Source organism: Gymnoscopelus braueri (assembly GCF_963280865.1).
Source record: "Gymnoscopelus braueri genome assembly, chromosome: 11".
Classification (NCBI taxonomy): domain Eukaryota; kingdom Metazoa; phylum Chordata; class Actinopteri; order Myctophiformes; family Myctophidae; genus Gymnoscopelus; species Gymnoscopelus braueri.
This window is the reverse complement of record NC_137613.1, coordinates 54,479,405-54,498,700: the sequence shown is the minus strand read 5'-3', so window position 1 is coordinate 54,498,700 and position 19,296 is coordinate 54,479,405. Positions and strand designations below refer to the sequence as shown.

The 19,296-nt window shown below is 39.4% G+C and overlaps 1 protein-coding gene and 1 long non-coding RNA gene across 2 annotated transcripts; both read left to right on the top strand.

The window, feature by feature from the left end:
- The first annotated feature begins 5,198 nt into the window (after window positions 1-5,198).
- On the top strand, window positions 5,199-12,151 carry LOC308094863 (uncharacterized protein). Its single transcript, XM_080441686.1, has 10 exons — window positions 5,199-5,660; window positions 6,475-6,628; window positions 6,801-7,002; window positions 7,425-7,965; window positions 8,084-8,270; window positions 8,496-8,756; window positions 8,942-9,113; window positions 9,213-9,364; window positions 10,282-10,461; window positions 11,479-12,151. The coding sequence occupies exons 1-9, from the start codon at window positions 5,319-5,321 to the stop codon at window positions 10,440-10,442; spliced, it is 2,172 nt and encodes a 723-aa protein (XP_080297812.1). The 5' UTR covers window positions 5,199-5,318; the 3' UTR covers window positions 10,443-10,461; window positions 11,479-12,151.
- Window positions 12,152-16,761: 4,610 nt separating this feature from the next.
- Window positions 16,762-18,667, top strand: LOC308094936. The gene is made up of 4 exons (XR_013933996.1): window positions 16,762-16,832; window positions 16,986-17,146; window positions 17,252-17,378; window positions 18,311-18,667. It is a non-coding gene; the product is annotated as an uncharacterized lncRNA (long non-coding RNA).
- The last annotated feature ends 629 nt before the right edge of the window (window positions 18,668-19,296 follow it).

The following is a 19,296-nucleotide window of genomic DNA, read 5'->3' as shown; positions in this document are numbered from 1 at the left end:
CTGCGTACGGTCAACTCTCCCCTAGCAGTTAATATTATATATATTAAGCATTGCATTAGTTCATGCAGGACACTGGAATCATATGTGCCCCAGTCTCAGTTGTCAGTCTGTTGCTCGAATAAGTGTTTCTAATCAGCCACACTTTTCTACAGACCAATCACAGCTCATGTTCTCAATAAAGATGGTCCCTTTAAAAAATCTTGATCAACCACAATGCTGCTACACACACTTCACTGCTGATGCTGATGCAAAGCTTTGCCTCCACCACCCAAGCCTCCACCTTTCTAGTTCAGAGTCTTGCATTATACTGGAAATTAATGTCTGCATGGCTCTAAGGTTGAACTGAAATGCAATGTTTGCTTTCCATGATTAACTGATCCAATGTCTTGCTTAGGCCCAGACTGGACCCCTCTGCTCCTCCATCTCGTCCCCCACCTTTTGCTCCTCTCTCCTCCCCTCCATCTTTTCTTCCCTCTGTACCTCTCTTCACCCCTGCATCTGTCTCCCCATCTGTCTGTCTAGAGCAATGCGGAGGGCCAGGTATTTGGACAGGTGGTCCACGGTGGCGTTGGCTGAGGTCTTCAAGTCCGCCAGGCCTCTGAGGATCTCTGATTGAGACTCTGATAACCTAGGCGGGGAAAAAAATATGGTTTGACCCAAAAAATTATTAGAACAGAAGGTTTCTCAATGGTTTATTGTAGTATCAGGTGTTGTTGAAATCACATTTCTCCCTTTTCTACATGCCATAAGCTTGTCTTGTCTTGGATAAGGTTCATATTTGCTTGTCAGTCATCTCCTTATTCCTGAGACTAGTAGTTGTGTGAGGTTTTAGTGAAAATTAAATAAAATTACAGAACACAATATGCTACCTTCGAAGCAGCATATTGGCCTGGGCATAAAGTATACGGCACTGCCTAGAGATATCTCTATCATCTTGGAGATTGTCGGTAAAAATGTGGCCCAGATACTTAATTTCCTGGCACAAAGATAAACGACTGTCACTTACGTAAAAGTCTGGGAAAGCCAATTTCTTGTCCTCATGGCTTCTCACAATCATGACAACTTTTTTTTGCATTATAAATAATGTCATGATCATTGCCATACTTTGAGCAGACTCTCAATAGCTGCTGTAACCCTCCACTGTAAGGACTACGCAGTGTTGGGACAGTGTTACAAGTAACGCGTAACTGTAACGCCGTTATTTTTTTCAGTAACTAGTACTCTAACGCATTATTTTTTTAATTCAGTAACTCAGTTACCGTTACTACATGGTGCGTTACTCTGTTATTTTTATATAGTATTTATATATACAGCGAGGCGAACAGTGACTGAGAATTGTACTTAAGTACAGTACTTGAGTAAATGTACTTATTTACTTTACACCAGTCTGTGTCACATGCGGAGACGCGCTGTGAGCGGCTTTGCAAGCTCTCGCTTAATCTGCACTTAAACTGCAAGGCTTCATGGCTGTGTTGTTGAACACACACAGCTTAACATCGGGAAAGTTACACGACTCACTCGCCCAGGTGGTGTCAATAACAGGCTACTAATCACCGTAATCGTAACAAAATTCAGAATCACAGCGCTGCCTGTTTCGGATTCCGCACGTTAAAGTATATTAATTCATTTGTTCGTCTATTTATTAACTGCTACTGCAGTCCCTGCGGTACATGAAAACTCCTGTTACAGTCAAGGATCACCTTCAACCTGGTGTTTGCACTTTCTCCATTTACGGTCCGTACATCTATATAAACGTTCAGATTTCAAATATAAAGTGCTTACCCATGGCCACGGATGTTACAATTATGCACGGGACTCTCAAAAGTACCCGTATATTCTGTATTGTTCAATGAAAAGCATTTTAATCCGATCAGTGGCCATTTTCTCATAATGTATTGGAGTGCAATACACCTACCAACCGATAGGGTCACTCAGTTCAAAGCATATGGAGAAAATGGCCAGATCAGATTAAAATGCTTTTTATTGAACAATACGGATGATACAGGTACTTCTGAGAGCCCCTATATACATGTAACATCCGTGGCCATGGGATAAGCACTTTATATTTGAAATATGAACGTTAATGTAGATGTACGGGCCATAAATGGAGAAAGTGCAAACACCAGGTTGAAGTTCATCCATGACGGTCGTGACAGTCGACCGTCGTGTATCCATGGCTATTACTCCCTCTAACATTTCCCATGTTTTTAGTTTATTAAAATAATGTCATGCACATTTGTCCAGTTCATAGCCTACTGCAGGCCCTGTTGCCCACACGGAAAGGAAATATATGAACATATATGCCAATATATGGCAGGTATATGCAGAATATATGCCACTTATATGTCATATTCAGGTTCATATATGTGCATATATGTTGATATATAGGGAATATATGTCTCATATATAGCTTATATATGTCCACATATATGCTACAATCAGGTTCATATATTTGCATATTTGTCACAAATACCTACATATATGCCTACATATATAGCTAATATATATTTGACTTTTTGCATATATGTCATACATAATGCCTATATATATAGCTCATATACCTATCTCCCTTTTTTATTTGCAAGGTAATATGTGCATATCAGTCCAAAGTTATATATGAAAATGTATTCATTATTGTACGTATTTCCATTCAATGTAGATTGTGGTTTGTGGATTGTGGAAGATATAATATAAAGACAATATTGTTTAATTAGGTCTGCTTCTGCCACTCTTATTTATTTTAAAACACAACTAAAGACCTTTCTGTTTTCCACTGCCTTCTACTAGAGGCACAACAATTTAAAATGTTTTACATGATGTGAACATCATCATCATTATCAGTTATTATCATCATTTGTAGTTTTATCCTACAACTTCTTGTTTATGCCCCAAAATGACTGCTATACAGGTTTTGTAGCAATTTGTAGCAATTATAGAAATATTAGACCTTAATTGTCGAATGTTTAAGAATATTCTAATCATGTATACTTTATTTTACTTAAAAACTTTTTCAATTTTTTTTTTTTTTTTTTACATTTTGGATAAAATAGACCATTTTACATTGAGGTGTGCAGATATCCCATGCAGTGCCCACCTATACTGTTACTTACAGCAGTGGTTCTCAACCTTTTCAGGCCACGACCCCCCAAAATAATCATATTTTAACTGGGGACCCCCAACCCAGATATGCACTTGTAATGTAGGAGTTGAGGCATTTAGTTTGACTCTGTTCCACAGATCAATATTTTGAAAATAGCCGATCAACAAGCTCACAACGCCTCGATGGGCTATTTTTGCCTCTTTCTTATATTATTTGACAATTTGGCCAACGTTTGACCAGTTTTTTTAGTACAGTTTGTTGATTACTTTTGATGCAGTAATTTTTTTTTTTTTTTTTTTTAGGTATTAAAAAGGTTACTTAAATTGTCACTTCACTGTCATCTAGGGACCCCCCCCCCACCAATCATGTGGGGATCCCCCTGGGGGTCCCGATCCACAGGTTGAGAACCACAAACCGACAGTGCGACATTACGTCACGCAGCTCAAGGCAGAGCTTATTAGTTTGAACAGACCAAAGAGGCGGAGGCGTCTGCTGAGCGAACATTTATTTACAAACAGGTTGCTTCCATGCTTCTACTCTACTAAATAACAGGTAAGTTTAATTAGTTTATGGAATTAAAATGTTATCCAACTTGTTAGTATCGTAAACGTGCAGTTATATTAGTGTATTAGCCATGGATCACACGACGCTCGTCCGTCACGAGCGTCACGGCCGAACTTCAACCTGGTTTTTGCACTTTCTCCATTTACAACCTGTACATCTACATAAACGTTCAGATTTTAAATATTAAGTGCTTACTCCATGGCCATGGATGTTACAAGTCTACTCGGGCACTCAGCAATACCCGTATCGTCTGTATTGTTTAATAAAAAGCATTTGAATTCGATTGGTGGCCATTTTTTCCGTATTTCCGTACGCTTTCAACTACTTGACCCTATCGGTTAGGAGGAGTACTGCACTCTGTTACGTTATAACTTTATGACAAAATGGCCACCGATCGGAGTAAAATGCTTTTTATTCAACAATCCGGAATATACGGGTACTTACACCAGCCCGAAATGAATTGTAACATCCGTGGCCATGATGTAAGCACTTTATATTTGAAATCTGAACGTTAATGTAGATGTAGGGCTGTAAATGGAGAACGTGCAAACACCAGGTTGAAGTTTCGTCATGACTGTCGTCGTAAGACTGTGTTGCATGCCCAAACATCACTGATCTACAAGCTCACAGCCACGCATTGTGAGCTTTTAGATCAGTTTTTTTGGGGCGTGCAACACAGTCTTAGACATGGCATTAGCATATTAATTCCTATGTGGTGCATGATGTCATTGTTTATTTCAGGTATAAATCAGACCACAGCAGTGAGAGCTAATGTTGGCCTCATTTGTTTTGACTGTAATTCATTATTATTATATCTATGAATTTTGTTTTGTTTTGAACCTGTACAGTACAAAGTAACATCATTTAATTTAGGGAAAGAGAGTACAAATGGTACCAATGGCATGAATGGATCCTTAAGACAGTTAAATTAACACTGAGAATTTTAGTGTGCAGACAGATTTGGTAATCCGTTTTTTAACTTAGTTTTGTTTTGCAGACAGTAGCTAACAAAAGCAGGTAATGTTTATCAGTGGTTCTCAAAGTGGGCTCCAGGGACCCCCAGGGGTCATTGGGGGGTTTCCAGGTGGTCCCCAGGTAAATGAGGTTATATAGCATCAAAATCAGTTTAACCACTTAAAGGGGAGACACCAGGGAGCTTTCCTCTCAAAAGTAATGACGCATATCTCTAAAAGACCCCCTAAGGATGTCCCCAAAAAAAATCGTTTGAAAAAAAAGAAATGGAAATAGGCAAATTTGAAGTTACAAACATAGCTCCCTCTAGTGGCTGTACTTCGGGAAATAGGCGATTGTGCAATATCCGTGACATCACTCGTATGCGGCCGTAGCTACCAGTGTTGCCATGTCTGCTTATTATAAGCAACTTGTTTTATAGAAAGGGCTGCTTATTTCTCTCGCAGAATCTGGCAACACAGCAGTGCGCGTCATAGGTCTGTTTACTGAGAGAAAGAAGTTGTTGTTGGTCATAGAAGCAGGTATTTGTAGTATTAGTTTTAGTTGGTCGGTAGTAGTTAGTTAGTCAGTAGTTAGTTGTGATAGTAATAGTAGTAGTAGGCCTAGTGTAGTTTTACCAACAGCTTTTTTAAAAGCTCAACCAAACAGCCTTTTTAAAGGCTAACGAAGCTAGCAAGCTAACATGCCCAGGACTTGCGTTATCGGAGGTTGCAGTAACTCCAACTATGATGGAGTAACTTTGCACTTTTGGCCAAAGTGTGAGAAGCTTGCTCGCAAGTGGGATCGCTTCGCACGGATCAAGAGGGCAGACTGGACCAAGGGGACCCCAGGCGTGTCGACGATATGTGGGATCCACTTTACTCCGAGCGATTACGATGGCTATGGGCAATGGAAAGCTGGACTTATCGCAAGGCTGAGACTGAGGAAGGATGCAGTTCCCACTGTCAATGTCGGGTTTTCTGGTGCTCCATCAGCCACCGTTACACAGCAATCAAGAGCGTGTGCCATGATGGAGATAAATCGGGTGAGTGTCTGTGTTTATAAATGCATTTTTATTGTTTTCTTAACCAACAGGGGTACATTATGCATTGGCTTGGACACTGGCTAGTCTGGCTACACCCACGACATGACAATTGACAACGTATACAATAAACATAAGTTATTCCTTGAATTGCTGAAGTAAACGGCATACAAATGGGTCCATCATGTAGCCTGTGCTTTGAGAAAAAAACGTTTATTTTGTCTTCTAAATAGCGCGGGTAAATGTTATTTTGCGCGCGCTAATACTGTGAGTGTGAGCCTAGCTCTGGTCCATAGTGTTAGAAGGACCTCTCCTAACAACTCTATATTGCAGGGGTCTCCAACGTTTTCAGGCCAAGCCAGGACCCCCGAGCTGAGAGAGAGATGAATCAGGGACCCCCTCTAGATTGTATAAAATTGTGTTTCAGATTAAACTATTTCGTTTTTTACTTGGTCTGCTCTTTTCTTCCCTCTACACCTCTGTAAAAAAGAAAATAGCAGATCTAAAAATAGCAGATCTACAAGCTCACAGTTGTGAGCTTGTAGATCTGCTATTTTTTGCTAAAGTTCTCCTCAGAAAAGGGATGCTAGGGTTCAAGTGGTTAATGTAATAATAAATAATCATATCACACAAATATTTGGTGGCCCCCCTGTAGTAACTCTGAGGGGTCCTGGACCCCCTGTTGAAGACCCCTGCTATATTGGATCAACACTGATGTGCACTATGCTGACAGCTTCTACTTGGTATTGTCATCAATAGTGTGACATAACCTTTGCATATTGTTAATGTTTGTATGTTCTATGCTATTTGAATATAGTGCCTGGCACCTACTGTCACAGAGAGGACAGCGGGACCTTCATCCACGGTTTCTCACACTGAGCCAACACCTGTGACTCCAGATGCACGATCGTGTGATCACCACCACCAAGGCACACAGTGCACATGGATACCAACTCCACATAAGAGCATTCGTGAGTGATGAAAACGTATTTTTCAGTTGAACTATTTTACATATTCTCTCTAATATCATGTAATACTTAGTCATTGTGTGTAAGTCTTCATACAATCTAATACAAAGTACAACACTGTAACAACTGTGCCATGGCTCAATAATAATAGCTGCCAATTTTACTGTACTTTTAGGTTGTCAAACCAGTTCTCCCAAGATGATTTCCATTGGTGTGCAGTGTGAAATTATGTTGGATGAACCCGAGACAGCGATGGAGTTGTATGAGGAGGAGGAGGAAGAAGAAGAAGAGGAGGAAGCCATTGAAGACATGGATGATGAGGATTATCTCCCAGGAGAAGATGAAGATGAAGAGGATGGGGAGATGACATTGTCTGGGTCAGTGGCCATGTTTAGCATCACCTGTATGCACTGTAGACTGTTTGTATTTATTTTTTGTAATGTATGCATAATACATTAGTTTAGGAAGTTTTCAGTGAAGACGTTTTTTTATAGTAATACTACAAATACTATTGCAGCTTCTAGTACTATTACTAATGCTAATAATACTAATAATAGTATCAATAATATTTATTATGATTAACATTATTGTGAGTGACGTTCACAGATGTGCACAACAATTGCCTATAACTCAGTGCAATTTTGCATTATCTTAGGACTGAGGGTAAATAATGTGTATGCTGTGTTGACATTCAATTCATACTTCTCAAGTTCTAAATGTCTGTTCAAGTACAATACCATGCTAACCATTTAACCCAGAGCAAGGAGTTCAATCTTGTATGTATGTATTCTTTTTCCAGAGAGCCAGAAACCTCTGACCCAGGTCCTGTGAAGGGCAGGAAGTATCTTGTGTTTAGGTCGCAGCTAATGACCCTGTTCCAACACTGTGTGCTGTGTCTTGCCGAAACACCTGGCACAGTCAGAGAATGTGGAACCGCCATCTACGTCACACAAACCTGCAAGTCCTGTGGCCATGTCAAGAAATGGGACAGCCAGCCAAAGATTGGGAGTGTTGCTGCTGGGAATTTGCTGCTGTCGGCTGCGATTCTGGCTTCGGGAAGCATGCCAACCAAAGCCCTGCGCATGCTCAACATATTGGGAATGGCGACCATCCACCGCAACACCTTTTTTAGGCATCAGAAAGCCCATCTTGAGCCTGCCATTCTACAGGTCTGGAAGGACGAGCAAAGTGGCATCATCGCGTCGCTCAAGGATATGGGTGAACCACTGGTGTTGACAGCAGATGGGAGGAGTGACAGCCCAGGACACTCAGCTAAATATGGCACGGTCAGCATTATTGAGCAGAGGATCAACAAAGTTCTCCACGTTGAAATTGTACAGGTATGTGATGCATGTCTTTTTTTCCATTTCTTAATTGCTCAACTATCTGTTTTACATTCATTTTCTAGGTCAATTAGTGTTTAGTTTTTTTGTCTTTATTTATTTTTCTTTATTTTAGAGTAATGAGGTGAAGAGCTCGTCCTGGTGTGAGCTTGAGGGGCTGAAGCGGATCAAGACCTTCCTGGGTGGTGCTGAACTGGTAGTGGGAACACTTATCACGGACAGAAATCGCCAAGTAGCAAAATGGATCCGAGAAATCTGGCTAGGAGTCAAACATCGGTTTGACATTTGGCATATTGCAAAAGGTATGACCTAGTGTGCATTAACAGTAATTAAGTTATTGTTTGTAAGTTTGGAATTATTGAAGAAATGCACCTAAACATTTTAATCTGACTAAACTACTTGATAATGATATCCCTAGACAATCTTTCTTCTGATTATTTAAATTTAGTAACAAACTGTATAATGTCAGAACATTTTGCAGAATTATTTTGATTGTAGACTAATACAAATATGTATACTTTGACTAGGCATCAGCAAGAAGATTGTCTTGCTGGCCACTAAGCGAGAGAGCAGAGCTGTAGGGCTGTGGCAAAAATCCATCATAAACCATCTCTACTGGTCTGCTGGATCGAGCACGGAAGTCGACAGGGACATGATTCTTGCAAAATGGCAGGTTGTGCTCTACCATTTGCAAAACCAACACACAGACCTCCCAAATCCACTAATGCCTTCATGTCCCCATGATCCATTAGAAGAGCAAGAAAGAACAAAAGAATGGCTGGCACCAAGTAAGTGACCATTTCATTTTGTCTTTAGATGTCTATAGGCTATAGCAACAGTATTTTCTAAATGTATTTTATTCAAAAAATGTTTTAAACTAATGTAACAGCCTCTGGTCTAAATGGGTTAATGCATGCCTGGAATTCAATCTGATGGGGTTTATACTTTTTGTGTTTGAACCCTGCTCCCACAGACTCTGCTAGCTCAGTTGGTCTGGAGAAGATTCTCCATGGGACTTTGATCTCCAAGGATATTTCAAAGCTCTCCACTGACCACCAAACATCTAGTCTGGAGGCCTACCACGCACTGATCCTGCACTTCCTACCGAAGCACACGTGCTTCTCCTACACAGGAATGCATGCCAGGTAGGCATTACATTTCACAAATGTTATTGTATCTTTTGATTATATGGGTTGCATTACTATTCAGGGACATGCTCTGTTTTGGTTCTGTACGTTTTCTAGAACATACCTTGCAGTCATGCATTACAATGAAAACAGTGGACGCATGCAGGCAGTGCGTAAAAGAGATGGTATGGTACGGTGGTCAGTCGTCTTCCCAAAGGCAAAGAAGGGAGGTCATTCACTCCGCCCAGTGAAAACCCAACCCACTTTCGGTGAGTGTCTACACTAGTATTGTGCAGCCTTGGTACAACTAATATATTTTATATATTCTTGTTTCCTCTTCTTTTCCTTTCAGGGGTCGCCACAGCGAATCATCTGCCTCCATCTCACCCTGTCCTCTGCCTCCTCTTCTTTCACACCAACTAACTTCATGTCCTCTTTCGCTACATCCATAAATCTCCTCTTTGGTCTTCCTATAGGCCTCCTGCCTGGCACTTCCAACCTCAGCATCCTTCTACCGATATACTCACTATCCCTCCTCTGTACATGTCCAGACCATCTCAGTCCGGCCTCTTTGGCTTTATCTCCAAATGATCTAACATGGGCTGTCCCTCCAATGTACTAGGTCCTGATCCTATCCATCCTTGTTATTCCCAGAGAGAACCTCAACATTTTAGTCTCTGCTACCTCCAGCTCTGCTTCCTGTCTTTCCCTCAGTGCGACCGTTTCTAAACCATACAACATAGCTGGTCCCACCACCGTCTTGTTCACCTTCCCTTTCATTCTTGTTGATACTTTCCTATCACACATCATACCTGACAATTTTCTCCACCCGTTCCAACCTGCTTGCACTTGTTTCTTCACCTCATTTCTACACTCTCCATTGCTCATAGGGCAGAACACTGTCCAATATATAAACAATATATATATATATATATATATATATATATATATATATATATATATATATATATATATATATATATATCCACACACATAAAATAACAATTCTGCACGTCTCTAGACCTCAACGGGAGGTGCGGGTCAATGCAAGACAAAATTACAAAATAATACAAAAAGTAGCCTTCAAAAGAAGGGAACGCACACTCTTGAAATGCATGATGACTTATTGATGCAGTATACTGTATTACTGCATCATTAATTGTATCTTCTTCTTTTTTTGTTACAGAATATACCACAAAGGTCATGGAGATGGTATCTTCCAAAGTGTCTGGAGCCAGTGACTGCCAGCCGATGCCTATTGCCCCACCACCGTTATGCCACAATGCAAAACGCCCAGAATTGAGCCTTGCAGTTGCGACATATGTGAGTCGCTACAAGAAGGATTAATCGGCAGGACCCACCTATGGTAAGTTTCTACAATATCAACAATACAGTCGGTGCCTATTGACTTTGTCGTTTCTCATGTTGACATCACACTCCTCATTTGCCTCACTCACTCGTGCAGTAAATCTAGTTCCAAATACTACCACGAGGTGGCGCTTTGGAGTCACTTTATTTTTGTTTCAAACAGACAGACAGACAGACAGACAGACGAGATGTGAGTCCTGACCTGGGAGTCATAAAAAAATGTATGTTTGCTCACTCTGTTGTTACACAATCAAACCCCCCACCAAATACTTTTTTTCATGAGCATGTTGTATGTTTAGAATTTTTTTCAATGGGTCGTTGAGCAAGATGATCACGTTGAGGTTGTTGACTTTCATAGTCTTTACCGTGACTGTGTGTGTGTAAATGGGTTAATAAAAACGTGGCAGGTAGCATTTTGCCAAAAGGCAAGAATTGAAAATTCATGATGCTAATTGAATGATTTACTCTTGTACACAAAATCTAGATCAGGGGTCTTCAACAGGGGGTCCGGGACCCCTAGGGGGTCCTCAGAGTTACTACAGGGGGTCCGCCAAATCTTTGTGTGATAGGATATTTTATTTTACCTTATAACCACTTGAACCCTAGCATCCCTTTTCTGAGGAGAACTTTGGCCAAAAATAGCAGATCTACAAGCATTGTGAGCTTGTAGATCGGCTATTTTTGGCAAAGAGGCATAGGTGTAGAGGGAAAAAAGAGCAGACCACGTAAACAAAAAATGTTGAATCTGAAACACAATTTATACAATATAGAGGGGGTCCCTGCTTCATCTCTCTCTCAGCTAGGGGGTCCTTGGCCTTAAAACGTTGAAGACCCCTGATCTAGATGTTTATGTCTGGATCTTATGTTCATATACAATTGTATAAACAAGCAAAATATGAAGGGGCACAAAGAAGTCATGTACAAATGAAAGCACCTGAAGCCATTAGTGGTAGAAACGTGGAGAGGAGTTATTTATTTTTCTTTAAATTTGAAACTTTTTGTTTTATCATGGCAGTTTGAATCCAGTGTACGGAATACCCGCTTCATTTGGGAATCTGGATCTGACAGCTTGGACCGAACACGAAGGAATCGGGACTCTGTTGTACCTGCCAAGATGTCCCCAGTTCCAAAAAACAAACTGTCTGTAAGCTGTGTAACGGAACTTTCTGTGGAAGAAAAAGTAAAACAGAGTTGATGCCTATTTATTGTTGTGATTTTTTTCTTTTGGACTTACAGTAATGTTATTGTTGTTAGTGTTATTCAGTGCGACTGCCAAAGAAAACAGTAATGTGTTGGTTGCAACTACTTTTCCACAGCACTGTACACGTGTAGTATAGAATGTGTTCCTTGGTGCAGTGGTTCTAATGATCTTTTGGGTCCGGTTTGACCCCTGTAAACAACTTTTTCATCCACGGCACCCCTGAATTACATTGTTACTTTATAGAACATTAAATGTATGTCAAAATATGGTATGTAAACATGTACATTTTTCCCCCTATGACACAGTATGTGACACAGAATATCCTTTTCCATAAGAACAGATTGAAAATAACTTTGTACTTGACATGTAATGACAATTTGAACCCCAGCATTCCTATTCTGGGGGGAACATTCCCCCCCAAAAATAGCAGATCTACAACCTCAAACCGTGTTGTGTTGCTACGCATTGTGAGCTTGAAGATAAGCGACTTGGTGTAGATGGAAAAAGGTATAGAGGGTGTAAGTAGGGAAATTGAACTGATATTGATGAATTACAAATATGATCAATGTGTTCTACCTGTACTTGCACCATGGCACCAACTATGAGAAACCCTGCCTAGTGAAACCAGTACAAAAATAATGTATGGTGGAATAGTTGTAATGTACATAATATGAGCTAATAAAACAGGTCTGTGGGTATTTGTAGCCACCAAATACTGCCACCAGGTACCAGTATTTCTTGGTTTACGTGGAGTTTTTTTTGGTTGAAATAACTCATTGATGATTGAAACTCACTCATGCTGGGTAACCAGTCGGTCTGCATCGGCTCTATTGTCCTGCCTGTATTGATGGTAGGCTGTTCTCAGCACATGCACATCCAGGCAGACTGTTGAGAAGCCTGGGTGTGCAGTAATGCACACTATTGGGGGGCACTCATTGATGGTGCTGAGTGTCTCCCCATAGCCACGGCAGCAGACACACTCAGCATGGGTGGGCATCACCACACAATTTCCACAGGTGCACCTACAACATAAATATATTTATACCATTATTTCTTTAAATGTTTATATTAAAACATTAATAATGCTAAACAAATATATTTATGATCTTGAAATTATGCAGGCATTGTTTTATTATTTACAAGTTTTCAAATGTATACAACATCTTTTGAAAAAAGCCGATCTACAAGCTTGTAGATCGGCTATTTTCAAATGGCCGAAAGGTATATATAGGACTGATGTGGGTAATGTATGTTTTGTAATAATAATCCAAATCTACAAAGTACCTAGTAACTAAAGTTTTCAAATAATTGGAGTTTTGAATGTAGTGGAGTAAACGTATAATATTTGCCTCTGAAATATAGTAGAGTAGAAGTAAAAGTATTGCAAATTGAAAATACTCATGTGAAGTAAAAATGCCTCAAAATTATACTCAAGTACAGTACTTGAGTGAATGTACTTAGTTACTTTACAGCACTGTACCAGTTAGTGTTCCCCACTCGCACTGGCTGCCCAGGGTTTGGAAGGGGTGCTGCTGCTCCAGGGCCAGGTCCTTGTGAATCAGGTTCAAACCTGAAAGGTTGAAGAGCTGCTGCAATCTCCACCTCTTCATCTTCTACATCCTCTTCATCTTCATTCTCCACAAAATCCTCGTCATCATCATCTTCTTCATCTTCGTCTTCATCATCATTCTCCACTAGTTCATCATCTTCATCATCATTCTCCGCTAGTTCCTCTTCATCTACATCTTCGTCTTCATCACCATTGTCCACTGAGTCCACCAATTCCTCATCTTCATTCTGCAACAGTTCCTCTTCATCCTCAAAATCGGGAGATGGGGAGAACTGGAAACTACGGTTGCTCTCGCTGTCAGACATTTTCAATTATAGGTGGGATACGCATGGGTATACACAGGTAAAGTCGCGCAGTTGTGACGCACAGTACAGACCTAAAGTATCCAATCTATAAGCTCATAAGTAAAGTGAGCTTGTTGATCTTACATTTTCCAAACATCCTGATAGCCAATTGATTTTTAGTTTCCATGACATTTCGTCAAATCTCAATGTGACATATTTGAAGGGTTTAGCTTTTATAGTTTTGTCCACCTGTAGTGATTTATCCAACTTTGTGTAATTAACCCAAGTCTGGAATGACTATAGGCCTACATAGTAGCAATCCTATACAAAACGTTTATGATTGTAGCTGTAGCCTACCTAGCCCACTATTATGCGTAAATAATATAAATCAATATAGGAAAAAAAAAAAGTTTTAAAAATGTGTCAATTATGTTTGACAACAATCAGCTGCGTAGATGTCATCAGCAGGTCAAATGTGCGTTTATGTTTGCACTGAGCAAGAGACATGTCATTCTTGTTTGTGAAGGATTGAGATTTAATTCCAGTGGAAAAAAATAGGCATAATTGTATTGTAATTCTAGTTGTGTCCAGCGTTTTTTTTTCTCTGGACTGATGCAATGTAAATGTGGAGAGTGGAGACCCAGCAAATTTTCTATGGACCAAAATAATATTCTACAAATATTCAGAATGGCAGCTCAGTCATACTATGGTTGAGAGTGTTAGGCTGTAAACCAATTGATATTCACATTAACAGGAAAATCAACATAACACTACAATGAATGATTGTATGTATATTATATATGTTGGTCTATGGTTGGAAATTTTACATTAAAAATAACCAGGAAGAACCACTTTTGTGCATGTTAAAAGTAATATAATAATTAAATGCTTTGAGGCATAGTGTAAACAAGAATACTTGTTTAACATTTGTATTTATCATCCATGTAACCTAAACAGTGTTTATTTCTCTGCTCGGAATTATTTAATTCCTAGTGGAGAGCTATTGTCCAGTGGTTGAAAAAGTACTCAAATATTTCACTTAAGTAAAAGTATCATTAATGTAGAAATACTGTGTACCAGAAGTAAAAGTACTCCTTACGCAGAATGTCCCGTTTCATATGTTTTCAAATACATTTTCGAAAAAATAGCCGATCTACAATTAAGCTCACAATTGTAGATCTGCATTGTGAGCTTGTAGATCGGCTATTTTCAAATGTATTGCCGAAATGTATATAGGGCTGAAGTGGTTATTGTGTGTTTAGTAATAATAATTTAAATCTACAAAGTAACTAGTGACTAGTTGTCCAATAGTTGTGGTGGAGTAAAAGTAGTATTTGCCTCTGAGATGTAGTTGAGAAGTAAAAGTAATGCAAATTGGAAATACTACAGTGAAGTGCAGTAGGCTACTTGAGTAAATGTACTTAGTTACTTTACATAACAAAGCCGTTCACGTCGCGTCGTCGCCCCTCGTCCAGCGGGCAGACCAGAGCATAAAGGTATTTCTATCACTAACTCTTAATTCCATTTAAAATAAATAACTAGTCTACCTGTCCACTATTAATCTAATGTAGTGTCATTGTTTGCTACAGCCAGACAGAACACAAAAATCCAAAGGTAAAAACAAAAAAAAACTTCCAGAACCAGACCCCGAGTCACCTCTCTGGTTATACCCACAGATGAGCGCTCATCTTGGGGCATGCTGATCCGCTGTGGCCCGCTGGAACAGCCTGGTTGATTCAAGACACGCCCCCAAGACAAAATATCTACGCTAGCTCTGTTTCTCTATGAATACTGCAAAAACGTCCGGCGGATTATTAAAAAAAAATTGAGAGTGTATAGCAGACATGTAGTTGATTATGTGAATTAAAAAAGTTTTTTATTTACTTTATTATAAAGAGTGTAAAATAGAGTAATTAAAACAGCCATTTCCAATGCATTCCAGATGGGTGACGTATTTGAGTCTTATCTCTGACGCGTTGTTTTCAGTCGGCCCTTTCCGAGGTGGTGGGAGGGATTTTCGGAATTTTGGCCACTGGGGGCATCTTTCTTCTGAAAACTCTCAACACAGACCCTTTCAGTCTATAGTTGCATTGGCAAATATTTTCACAACTTTGTCACAATTAAATTGGGACAAAGTAGTGTCCATTATGTTACTTCCACTTTAAACCCTATAAATTGCCTATTTGAAAATAGCAGATCTACAAGCTCACAGTGCAGCGCATGGTGATGCGTTGTGAGCTTGTAGATCAGCTATTAAAAAAACAAAAAAACACTGTAAACAAACTGTGTGGAATATTTCTGAAACACTTTTGTAACTCAAATCTTGAGTCCTTAGCCAAGTACATAGACTACTAATTAGGGGGTCCTTGACATGAACATGTTTGAGAACCACTGATTTGTACAACATTAATCAAAAACACTTTGCCAAATTCATCAGAAGAACTGAATGAATTATGAGAAGGGGGCACGGTGGCGCAAATTATGAGCAATCATAACATTACATAACATTACATTTTAAATTACTGACGCACAAATAATATCTGTCTATTTCTACTATCACAGATGCTGAAAGAAACACCTGGCTGGCAGTGAGCACTGATCACCAGTGCAAAGACTGGACACGACAAGAAGTGCGAAGACGATTTTCAGGTGAAAAAAAAATCTACTGCTACGTGATGTCTTTACTTGCAATAGATTCTGAGGATGTCTTTATTTTTTTATTACATTTTGGGATACCTTTTACTTTCGTTTGATACTTTTCTTTTTTGTTGTTTGACATTTTCCTCCTTTATAATTCTTAATACTATGTATGCAAATACAATTAATGGGTAGCTTGTACAAAACAATTTACACCTGTAAATTTGTGTTATGCCCAAGTTGAAGCTGTTACCCTCAACTGTTGAGCTGGGGTCAATGACTACATAGCCTGAGGCTACGAGCTCAATCCATGGTCTTGAAGGGCGGACCCAAACACAGCCGCCCGGATTTGTGCGTGGCTTCCTATTGCTTCACCAATCTATGTCCCCGCCTCCCCTCCCCTCCCCCCCTCGGCCTGTGCACGGAGCACGCTGACGTCACCAAATTTAGAGCGACGCCCCTCTGCACTCTGATTGGTTAGGAGATAACAAGGTCCAAGACCATCGTTCCTGCATGGCTCCCCCAGGCTTTTTTTCTTTTGTAACAAAAAAAAAAGCCTGGGTTTCCGAGGCTAATGACTACACATTTTTTATTTGTTTTTCTGTCTTTTAGGTGTTGGCGACAGCAGCAGTTGTTGAAAGGATAATGAAGCTTCCCGACTCATCTAATTGTCTTAGGTAGTGTAAACTGTTTTTTCTAATCTGTTTTAAAGCATTGCAAATACGGAGACTATATGGAGGTCATGTTTTAGTTTAACAATCTATTGTTATGTGGAAAGCAACAGACGAACACTGTTAACATGCAAACCATATATGTCTAATTATGTTTAGGTGAAGTTCTCACAGCTACAAAATGGATGCTGAGCATTGAGGGTCCGGTCGTTGTGGCTCCACAGATCAACTTCCTGGCTGGACTGGCAGCTTTTCCAGTTATTACAACTTCACTCTGGTGCACAGGAGCACGCCTGTTACACACTGGAATTCATTCAAAGGTAACTTTCTGCTTGAAGTAGAACCATCATATGTAACTCGAAAAATGTGCTCTCTTGTAGAGCAGCTATGAGTGCACCTTTTCCATATGTGATTTGTGATTTCAGATGTTTCGTTGGGATCAACCCATTGGCGGTGGCACCAAAACGACAAAGCTGCTCAGCCAGAAAAGTGGGTCTATCCTCCTGTCTCCTCCCTCCTGAAGCGATTGATGGACTTCGATTGGCTTTGAGTGTAAGTTATGTGCAAAACATTTGGACCATTCTCTTCCCCACTATATGAATGACATTCTTAATATGTTGCTTTGCCGTCTTAGGTCATATTGTAGTAGAGTTTTATCATTTATTTTGTTTTTTAGATCTCTATCTCAAGCTCTGATTTTAGGAGTTGTTCAGAAGAAAAGAAGTGGTCCAGAACACTGTCTTCAGTTACATTTTATTTATTTATCTATTTGTAAGAAGAAGGTTTCGATTAGCTGACCTTCATCAGGTAGTTAACCGAAATGTATTTCTTCAAATAAATCCTAAGTAAGTGAATATGGTGTGCAGGACCACTTATTTTCTTCTCTACGTTGGCTGTCATCTCCTGTGTACGTAGGTGTGCAAAAGGACTTTGCCTACTAGGTGTTGTTCAGAAAAGGGAAAGTCAACTAATGTAATCACAGGGCAGTTTCTGGATTGCCCTTCACCTCCCCAGACCTGCCCTCTTTTAACTGTCCACACACCTTTCCTCATCACCCGTCCATCGCCTTTCCCTCCCAGACCCATAGGATGTGCCAACCAAGGTCAACCCTGACCAACGGAGGCCTATATTTGGTAAAACCTGTGCAGATTAGCGCTGTCCTTGTACAATTTCCCTATTTTCATCTATTTTTAAATCAGGCCATTTGGAAAAGCCTAACTTTACCTTGATAATTGTAACCAATAATAATTTAAACTTGGCAGGTTCTTGGACAGAATCAATAAATGCACTGACTTTTCATAAAGTTCTAAATAATTGTAATAATAATTTTGAAAAAAATCTACTAAAATAGTTAATCTAACAGGGAAGATTAAATACACTAAAACAGGCGGTGTAGCAAATGTGTCATGGAGTGGAATGCTTAAGTGTCTGTAGTAGACTTTGGTCCACTGTTTTCTCATTATCTCCTTTTCTCTTCTCTGTAGAGACAACCCAGAAGAAGAAGTGGCCAGGCACTACCAAAGGCTGGCTGGGTACATGGATTCAAAGCTGACAGAGCTCAGATGTCACCAAAGGCAGAATAATTAAGTTAAGAGAAGAAGCCTCTATATACTTCTTTATACAACAAATAGTTGCAGACCTACCAAATCAGATGCAATGTGTTGTGAGCTTGTAAATCAGCTATTTCCTCTTCTTTTTTTCTTTTTTTTAGTTTTACATACTGTTTTGGATAAATATAGAAAATCTGCCCAAGTGATGGGAAGAATGTCAATATTAATGTGGTTGGCTAGTTATTATTTAAAAAAAAAGAAATGTGAATAAATAAATGTGACTTGTAATGACTTCTGGATTTTGTGTTTTTTTTATAGGCATGCATATATTGCTGATGTTTAAATAAACATATATTTAACATATATATTACACATGTGTGCGCATATATGTGAAACATGTATGTGCATATATGCTGCACCCATATATGTACATATATGTAAAACCTATATGTGTATATATATGCTAAACCCATATATGTACATATATGTGCATATATAGATATAACATATATGTGACATATTCGAAATTGGCCGCCTACATATATGTATATCTACATATATGTACATATATATGTTAAACATATATGTGTAATATATTAAAAAAATGTATGTTCATATATTTCCTTTCCATGTGGGTGACTAGATTTAGAAGAGATTTTGAAGCTCTTGCTCCTGAAATGATCGATTATTTTTAAGGGGAAAAGCCATCATTTAACATGCAAGTCAATGGGTGAGAAGCAGAGATTGCCAGGCGCAAATGGTAGTGTAGGTAATTAATGTATTTGTGCAAGAAGATGACCCTGCTACTGTATATAAAATGTGTATATTACTCGTTCATCATGGTTCATGTTCAAATAGCTCAATCCAAAATATAATGCTGTAGGCCTAAGTGTTAGGCTGTATTTACGCACCTGCTTGTA